At 42.5% G+C, this 10,020-nt stretch overlaps 1 protein-coding gene across 1 annotated transcript; it reads right to left on the reverse strand.

Moving 5' to 3' along the window:
* Window positions 1-3,238: 3,238 nt before the first annotated feature.
* Window positions 3,239-8,857, reverse strand: LOC110527261 (gastrula zinc finger protein XlCGF26.1-like). Its single transcript, XM_036981900.1, has 2 exons — window positions 8,559-8,857; window positions 3,239-4,681 (listed from the first exon to the last, which is right to left on the reverse strand). The coding sequence occupies exons 1-2, from the start codon at window positions 8,665-8,667 to the stop codon at window positions 3,327-3,329; spliced, it is 1,464 nt and encodes a 487-aa protein (XP_036837795.1). The 5' UTR covers window positions 8,668-8,857; the 3' UTR covers window positions 3,239-3,326.
* Between the last annotated feature and the right edge of the window lie 1,163 nt (window positions 8,858-10,020).

The following is a 10,020-nucleotide window of genomic DNA, read 5'->3' on the forward strand; positions in this document are numbered from 1 at the left end:
AATGAGCTGGGGGGCCCTGGCATGTGTCCTGTTGGCTAGGGCCTAGAGAAAAGGAGAACGACTCTTCGCTCTGCACTTATGATTATTGGGTAGAATGTTGTGCAAAGGGTGTTTATGCATGTACTATAAAATAACTCTTATCTTTGTATCACTGGGCTCTCAACCATACACCATTGAGGTGATGTTTGACCAGTCTCAGTTTTGCAAATCTTAATTCAAATTCAGGTTGTTTGAAGAATCTAGTCTCTCTCCTTTCTCGTTAGAATTTCCATGACAACAAGGCGGTACACACTCAGCAAAACATCAATACTACAGATAAACTTTGCTTCTATTCACCACTCTCCATACAGCAGTACACACTCAGCAAAACAACTTTTACCGGTGCCCTGCTCTGAAAATCAAAGCTGTCCACTTCATGCGTTAACTTCGTGATCCACAATACACGCTCATTTTGCTCTTTAGATACACACGCTATCAACACCATACCACTCCTGGTTACTATGACCACACGATATCAACACCATACCACTCCTGGTTACTATGACTACACGATATCAACACCATACCACTCCTGGTTACTATGACTACACGATATCAACACCATACCACTCCTGGTTACTATGACTACACGATATCAACACCATACCACTCCTGGTTACTATGACTACACGATATCAACACCATACCACTCCTGGTTACTATGACTACACGATATCAACACCATACCACTCCTGGTTATTATGACTACACAATATCAACACCATACCACTCCTGGTTACTATGACTACACAATATCAACACCATACCACTCCTGGTTACTATGACTACACGATATCAACACCATACCACTCCTGGTTACTATGACTACACGATATCAACACCATACCACTCCTGGTTACTATGACTACACAATATCAACACCATACCACTCCTGGTTACTATGACTACACGATATCAACACCATACCACTCCTGGTTACTTAGACTGCATCCACTTCTCCCCGTGCCTTCTTTACCGTCACCGTGCCTTCTTCACCGTCCTCGCGCCTTCTTCACCGACCCCGTGCCTTCTTCACCGTCCTCGCGCCTTCTTCACCGTCCTCGCGCCTTCTTCACCGTCCCCGTGCCTTCGTCACCGTCCTCGCGCCTTCTTCACCGTCCCCGTGCCTTCTTCACCGTTCCCCGTGCCTTCTTCACCGTACCTTCTTCACCGTCCCCGTGCCTTCTTCACCGTTCCCCGTGCCTTCTTCACCGTACCTTCTTCACCGTCCCCGTGCCTTCTTCACCATCACCGCGCCTTCTTCACCGTTCCCCGTGCCTTCTTCACCGTTCCTCGTGCCTTCTTCACCGTGCCTTCTTCACCGTCCCCGTGCCGACTTCATCGTCCCCGTGCCTTCTTCACCGTCCCCGCGCCTTCTTCACCGTCCCCGCGCCTTCTTCACCGTCACCGTGCCTTCTTCACCGTCACCGCGCCTTCTTCACCGTCCCCGTGCCTTCTTCACCGCCTTCTTCACTGTCCCCGCGCCTTCTTCACTGTCCCCGTGCCTTCTTCACCGCCTTCTTCACTGTCCCCGTGCCTTCTTCACCATCCCCGTGCCGACTTCATCGTCCTCGTGACTTCTTCATCGTCCCCGTGCCGACTTCATCGTCCTCGTGACTTCTTCATCGTCCCCGTGCCTTCTTCACCGAGCCTTCTTCACCGTCCTCGTGCCTTCTAAAGGGTTTCCCAAATGAACATCCTTTTCCTAAAAAACGTTGTCCAACAAGCAACGATTCATCAGAATCATTTTCCACACACCAATTTTCAGCCCTTTTTGTTCCATTCTGGGATGGAAAGTAATTTGCTCTTGTAGTTGGTAGTTTAAAGCAAGGTTTACATCCTATCACTGATGAAGAACAATCTGGTTTTCTGCATGGTCAACACATTAGTAATAATCTCAGGCTGACCTTAGATATGATTGACTATAATGACCTCATCCTTGATGATAGTTTTCTTATGTTTATTGATTTTTATAAAGCATTTATCCCGCGAAACATGTTTTGGAAAGATTCAAGCTGAATAATGAGTATAATTGGGATTTCTGTGGATGTTTATTTCGCCTGTATTTATAGTATAATTGCTTTAATTAACATGCATAATTTTGTTACAAAGATAACAGGACATGTTGTACAATTGAATGGTTTTGATATGATTTAGTTCAGAAATTCAGACATGGATAAGGAATTAGTATATTTCAGTCTTCTCAGGAGACTGAAAAGATTTGGTATGGGTCCCCAGATTCTGAAAAAGATCTACAGCTGCACCATCAAGAGCATCTTGACCAGTTGCATCTCTGCCTGGTATGGCAACTGTTCGGCATCTGACCGTAAGGCGCTACAGAGGGTAGTGCGTACGGCCCAGTAAACCACTAGGACCAAGCAGGACCTATATACTAGGCGGTGTCAGAGGAAAGCCCCAAAAATTGTCAACGACTCCAATCCCCCAGGTCATAGTACTGTTCTCTCTGCTACCGCACGGCAAGCGGTACCGGATCAGAAAGGCTCCTTAACAGCTTCTACCCCCCATATGTCCGTAAACACTCCAGCCAGCTGTACACAAGAATAATACAAAAGAGAAGAGATTGACCAACACAAATACACCTACACAATGTATTGGCAGATCAATGCAGTTATCCAAACATGTTCATCATCAATGACTGAAATAACACATGTAGTTTGTTAAAAAAAGACAACTTAATAAACATGTAGTCATTTCATAGCCTGTGTATCATTAAACAAATAGTAATTTAGTAGCAAGAAATAATCCAGACAAATTTATGGTGAAAACTGATGATGTGATGATCTCTATCTGATACATGTTGTGTCTACCAGCTCATTCCCACAGAAAACTTTAGATGAAAGCAGTACCACCCAGTCAACCCTCAGACTTTATTGTTTCAATGAGAGACACCTCAGAAGGTATTCAACCCTAAGGGCAAATCCATGGTGATCTCAATATCTCTACAGTAGAAGCTAACAAAACACACTGATCGGTAAAGTAGAGGCTAACGTTGTAGAAAACGCTCCTCTTCCACTGCACAGTGAGAAACAACAGTGTGCTACGCTTTCTTCTTTTGATCAAATGAACTGTTTGTTACTACTTCCTTTATGAAATGAGAATTAAGTGATGGAGTGACTTTAATCTCCGCTGGTCTGAGAGAACTGATGATGCTTCTCTCCTTTATGTATATGTTGGTGTGTTTATAAGGTATTCAATCTGGAGAAACTCTTGTCCACAGTCACAGTGGTAAGGCTTCTCTCCTGTGTGTTCGGCGATGAACGTTTACTTCAGCATTTACCACGAGCAGAGCAGGAGTAAGGCTTCTCTCCTTTATGTATACAATGGTGGGTTTTTAGGTTGCCCGATATGGAGAAACTCTTCCCACAGTCAGAGCAGGAGAATGGCTTCTCTCCTGTGTGTGTACGTTGGTGGGTTTTTAGGTTGCATGATACAGAGAAACTCTTCCCACAGACAGAGCAGGAGAATGGCTTTTCGCCTGTGTGTATACGTTGGTGGGTTTTTAAGGTATTCAACCTGGAGAAACTTTTCCCACAGTCACAGTGGTAAGGCTTCTCTCCTGTGTGTGTTCTCCAATGAACATTTACCTCTGCTGATGTTTTATAGCATTTCCCACAGTCAGAACAGGAGTAAGGCTTCTCTCCTTTATGGATACGTAGGTGGGTTTTTAAGTTGCCTGACATGGAGAAGCTCTTCCCACAATCAGAGCAGGAGAATGGCTTCTCTCCTTTATGTATACGTTGGTGAGTTTTTAGGTTGCCCGATACTGAGAATCCCTTCCCACAGTCAGAACAGGAGAATGGCTTCTCCCCTGAGTGTATACGTTGGTGGGTTTTTAAGTTGCCCATTTGAGAGAAACTCTTCCCACAGTCAGAGCAGACGTAAGGTTTCTGTCCTTTATGTATTAGTTGGTGACTTTTTAAGGCATCCAATCGGGAGAAACTCTCTCCACAGTCAGAGCAGGTGTAAGGCTTCTCTCCAGTGTGCACTCTCTGATGAATGGTTAATTTAGCTGATTTAATGAAGCATTTCCCACAGTCAGAGCAGGAGTACGGCTTCTGTCCTTTATGTATTAATTGGTGATTTTTTAAGGTGTCCAATCGGGAGAAACTCTTTCCACAATCAGAGCAGAAATAAGGCTTCTCTCCAGTGTGCACTCTCTGATGAATTGTCAGAGCCCTCGATGTTGTGAAGCTATTCCCACAGTCAGCGCAGAAGTATGGCTTCTCTCCGGTGTGTATACGTTGGTGTGATTTTAAGTGGCCATATTGGGAGAAACTCGATCCACAATCGGAGCAGGAGTAAGGCTTCTCTCCTGTGTGCACTCTCTGATGAATGGTTAATTTAGATGATCTATTGAAGCATTTCCCACAGTCAGTGCAGGAGTAAGACTTTTCTCCAGTGTGCTCTTTCTGATGAACTGTCAGAGCCCTTGATGTTGTGAAGCTCTTCTCACAGTCAGTACAGGAATACAGATTCTCTCCTCTTTGCATTTTTAGATGTATTTTTAGTTTTGATAGAATTGGGAAAATCTCCTCACAATGTGGGCAGTGGTGAGACCTCTTAGCTCTGTGACCTTGCTGCTGTTGCTCTCTGGATGTAGAGAATGTCTCAACATGGTCTCCTGTGTGAACAACATCAGAAGAACCAGTCAGTGAGACATACATACGACTTCATATACAGTGTGTTCAGAAAGTATTCACATCCCTTGACCTTTTCTACATTGTGTTTCAGCCTGAATTTAAAATTGATTAAATTGAGTCACTGGCCTACACACAATACCACACACATGCAAGGGCATGGATACATGACTAGATATTGGATATTGTTGTATAAACATGAATTATACTATGACTATTTACCATCTGAATATGAATACCACATCTGTAGATTCTAAACCAACAGTTGGAGGACAGATGGAACTAAACCACCAGTTGGCCAGAAAGTGTTATATATGGCAGGCCTGTAAACTGTTTAGTCTTTACCCCATAACGCCAGTGGAGTACCCCATAACATCAGTGGAATACCCCATAACACCAGTGGAATACCCCATAACGCCAGTGGAATACCCCCATAACGCCAGTGGAGTACCCCATAACGCCAGTGGAGTACCCCATAACGCCAGTGGAACACCCCATAACGCCAGTGGAGTACCCCATAACGCCAGTGGAATACCCCCATAACGCCAGTGGAATACCCCCATAACGCCAGTGGAGTACCCCATAACGCCAGTGGAGTACCCCATAACGCCAGTGGAGTACCCCATAACGCCAGTGGAGTACCCCATAACGCCAGTGGAGTACCCTATAACACCAGTGGAGTACCCCATAAAGCCAGTGGAGTACCCCATAACGCCAGTGGAGTACCCTATAACACCAGTGGAGTACCCCATAAAGCCAGTGGAGTACCCCATAACGCCAGTGGAGTACCCCATAACGCCAGTGGAGTACCCCATAACGCCAGTGGAGTACCCCATAACGTTGAGTCAATAAGTATTCAACCCCTTTGTTATGGCAAGCTTAACAAGTCACATGGTCTCACTCTGTGTGCAATAATAATGGTTATCATGATTTCTGAATGACTACCTCATCTCTGTAACCCACAAATACAATTATCTGTAAATGTCCCTCAGTCAAGTAGTGAATTTCAAACACAGATTCAACCATAAAGACCAGGGACATTTTCTAATGCCTCACAAGGAAGGGCACCTATTAGTAGATGGGTAAAACATTTTATAAAAGACATTGACTATCCCTTTGAGCATGGTGTAGTTATTAAATTAACTGGATGGTGTATCAATACACCCAGTCACTACAAAGATACAGGCGTCCTTCCTAACTCAGTTGCCGGAGAGGAGGGAAACTGCTCAGGGTTTTCACCATGAGGCCAATGGTGACTTTAAAACAGTTGACTGAGACTGAGGATGGATCAACAATATTGTAGTTACTCCACAATACTAACATCAATAACAGAGTGAAAAGAAGCAAAGCTGTACAGAATAAAAATATTCCAAAACATGCATCCTGTTTGAATTAAGGCACTAAAGTAAACTGCGAAAAAAAACTGTCAAAAAGAATTCACTTCAAATCAAATTTTATTAGTCACATGCGCGCCGAATACAACAGGTGTAAGTAGACCTTATAGTGAAATGCTTACTTACAAGCCCCTAACCTACAATGCAGTTTAAAAAAATACAGATAAGAGTAAGAAATAAAAGTAACAAGTAATTAAAGAGCAGCAGTAAAATAACATGTGCAGGGGAACCGGTTAGTTGAGGTAATATGGTCACGGTAGAGTTATTAAAGTGACTATGCATAGATAATAAAGGAGAGTAGCAGCAGCATAAAAGAGAGGGGGGGGGGGGGCAATGCAAATAGTCTGGGTCGCCATTTGATTAGCTGTTCAGGAGTCTTATGACTTGGGGGTAGAAGCTGTTAAGAAGCCACTTGGACCTAGACTTGGCGCTCTGGTACTGCTTGCAGTGAGGTAGCAGAGAGAACCGTCTATGACTAGGGTTGCTGGAATCTGACAATTTTTAAGGCCTTCCTCTGACACCGCCTGGTATAGAGGTCCTGGATGGCAGGTAGCTTGGCCCCAGTGATGTACTGGGCCGTTCGCACTACCCTCTGTAGTGCCTTGCGGTCGGAGGCCCGAGAAGTTGCCATACCAGGCAGTGATGCAACCATATTCATATCCTGAAAACAAAATGTTATGTTTGGGGCAAATCCAACACAACACATCAAGAGTCCTACTCTACACATGGTGGTAGCTGCATCATGTTATGGGTGTGCTTGTCATCAGCAAGGACTTGAAAGTTTTTTGGGGGGGATAAAAAGAAACGGAATAGAGCTAAGCACTGGCAAAATCCTTGAGGAAAACCTGGTGCAGTCTGCTTTCCAACAGACACTGGGAAACAAATTCACATTTCAGAAGGGCAATAACCTAAAAAAACAAGGCCAAATATACACTGGAGTTACTTACCAAGACAATATTGAATGTTCTTGAGTGGCCTAGTTAGTTTTGACTTAAATCAGCTTGAAAATCTATGGCAAGACATGAAGATCGATGTCTCGCCATGATCAACAACCAACTTGACAGAGCTTAAAGAATTTGTACAACATTGTACCATCCAGGTGTGCAAAGTTCTTAGAGATTTACCCAGAAAGACTCACAGCTGTAATCGCTGCCAAAGGTGTTTCTACAAAGTATTGACTCAGGGGTGTGAATACTTATGTAAATTAGATATTTCTGCACTTCAATTTGTATAAATTTGCAAACATTTCTAAATACATTATGTATGTCATTATGGGGTATTGGGTATATTAAATATCAATTTCATCCATTTTGAATTTAGGCTGTAACAACAATGTGGAATAAGTCAAGGGGTATGAATACTTTCTGAAGGCTCTATAAGTAAGTATACTGTACAATACAAAAGGGAAATACAACCATTCTAAAAGTGGACAACAGCTGAGAGTGAAAATTATGAGACTCATTTCATATAATCCTCCATTCACTATCACAAGGGTTAGTAACTACACAGACTAATTTCATATCATCCTCCATTCACTATCACAAGGGTTAGTAACTACACAGACTCATTTCATATCATCCTCCACTCACTATCACAAGGGTTAGTAACTACACAGACTAATTTCATATCATCCTCCACTCACTATCACAAGGGTTAGTAACTACAGACTCATTTCATATCATCCTCCACTCACTATCACAAGGGTTAGTAACTACACAGACTCATTTCATATCATCCTCCACTCACTATCACAAGGGTTAGTAACTACACAGACTCATTTCATATCATCCTCCACTCACTATCACAAGGGTTAGTAACTACAGACTCATTTCATATCATCCTCCACTCACTATCACAAGGGTTAGTCACTACACAGACTCATTTCATATCATCCTCCACTCACTATCACAAGGGTTAGTAACTACACAGACTCATTTCATATCATCCTCCACTCACTATCACAAGGGTTAGTAACTACACAGACTCATTTCATATCATCCTCCACTCACTATCACAAGGGTTAGTAACTACACAGACTCATTTCGTATAATCCTCCACTCACTATCACAAGGGTTAGTCACTACACAGACTCATTTCATATCATCCTCCACTCACTATCACAAGGGTTAGTAACTACACAGACTCATTTCATATAATCCTCCACTCACTATCACAAGGGTTAGTAACTACAGACTCATTTCATATCATCCTCCACTCACTATCACAAGGGTTAGTAACTACACAGACTCATTTAATTGAACTTTAAAACACTGGCAGTTTGTCTACTTCACTTCTTTAGTCCACTCCAGATAACCCAGTGAATTAAATAAATGCTGACAATACTGGTGTTGGAAAGAACAACACAAGCTTTGTTGTACAGTCTGGTGTTCTTCAGGGATGTGATGGCAGAATTACAGAATTTACAATAGCAATAGACTGGGTCATAACTTAGTAAGATAGAACCTGCCTTTATCATGATAAACAGATTTCCCAATCTTCTCCTCCTCTTCTTCATCTTTAATGTTGACATTCAGCTCCAGTGTTTGACTGCAGTCTTCCAGCTTCACTGATGCCATCTCTGGATCCTGCAGTGCAAAATGGGCTCCACTGTCACAATCAGGACCCAGTGACTGTAGGTTTCTACTCAGTGTGGAAGGAGAGAGGCAGGTTGGGTTTGTCCTCACTGTTGATGTTACCGACCTCAGACTTAATCTGAGTCGGTCTGTAGTAATAAAGACAAACGGACACAAAAGTTATTTTCTTGACAGTTCTGGCACTTTATTCTCTAAAAATATATTATATATTTTTTTGTTCAATTATCTCATTTCAACAGATCAGGTAGTTAAGTATTCACAACAAAACATTCATTCACATTAGACACAAGTGCACAAATTTACACAACGTAAATGCACTTAATCTATAGTAGATTTCCTAAATTCACATAAATGACTCAAAAAACATTTAGTACAAGGTTGCAGTATGTTTCAGGCAGCACTATGTACTAGTTTCCTGAATAACCTGGTCTTCCCTGTATTATTTAAATTTAAAAAACAATAGTATTTCCCGTTCACACCATATTAACAATTATAGATAAAGATGGAAACTGAATGTGTTTAAATTCTACTACACATTCAGCTTCAAAACAGTAGAGCGACCTTGAAATGCTGTCTCTCAATCACCCACTTTGCCTGAACTGAAGTCCGTTGACGCTACTGAGTTAGCGCCACCTGCAGTACTGGAGTAAACATATCGAATGAATATGAATTTGTTTTTGCGCTATATTCCATATGCCTGTATCGCAAGGTTTTGTTATTTTTCATTTTTATGAGCGTTTATGTCGGCTTGTTGTCATGTTGTATTTTTGGTCTCGTCTCCGTCGGGTCTCTGTGCCGTGTGCACCTTCCCATTTACACCAGAGATCTGTATATAATGAGGAGATGCACGTCTCCGCCCTGACAATGGGAGTCGGTGTCCCAAAGGCGGGAAGGCAGGGGACAAGCTTAGGTCCAAAGCAAGCCCATAGAAAAGCTTTGGCCTTATTTTGGACAGATTATTTGTGAGAGTGAATTCTCTCGCTTCGCCTCTTCCTCTAGGATATCCAAACACACCAAGCCCCTACCTTTCACACCAGGAAAGTTGCGAGACGACATCTTCCTATTTTTTATTTATTTATGTAACCTTTATTTAACTAGGCAAGTCAGTTAAGAACAAATTATTATTTACAATGACAGCCAAACCCGGACGACGCTGGGACAATTGTGCGCTGCCCGTCTGTCAAGCGGTTTCAACTAGCTATTTACATTTGTGGTTTGGTCCAAAAGAATGGTTCATATGGACACCAAAACACATTGAGACATTATTTTACTGTAATAGAGGAGAAGTTACCTTTTCTATCAATACCCTTTTTATGTCTGAACTACTCAGATTGA

The sequence above is a fragment of the Oncorhynchus mykiss genome, chromosome 7 (genome assembly GCF_013265735.2).
Source record: "Oncorhynchus mykiss isolate Arlee chromosome 7, USDA_OmykA_1.1, whole genome shotgun sequence".
NCBI classification, from domain to species: domain Eukaryota; kingdom Metazoa; phylum Chordata; class Actinopteri; order Salmoniformes; family Salmonidae; genus Oncorhynchus; species Oncorhynchus mykiss.

Excerpts from the sequence above, each read along its gene's own strand:
- LOC110527261 (XM_036981900.1), bottom strand. The coding sequence starts at position 8,667 with ATGGCATCAGTGAAGCTGGAAGACTGCAGTCAAACACTGGAGCTGAAT. Across the intron at positions 4,682-8,558 it reads ATCTGTTTATCATGATAAAG|GAGACCATGTTGAGACATTC; the intron begins GCAGGTTCTATC and ends TTGTTCACACAG.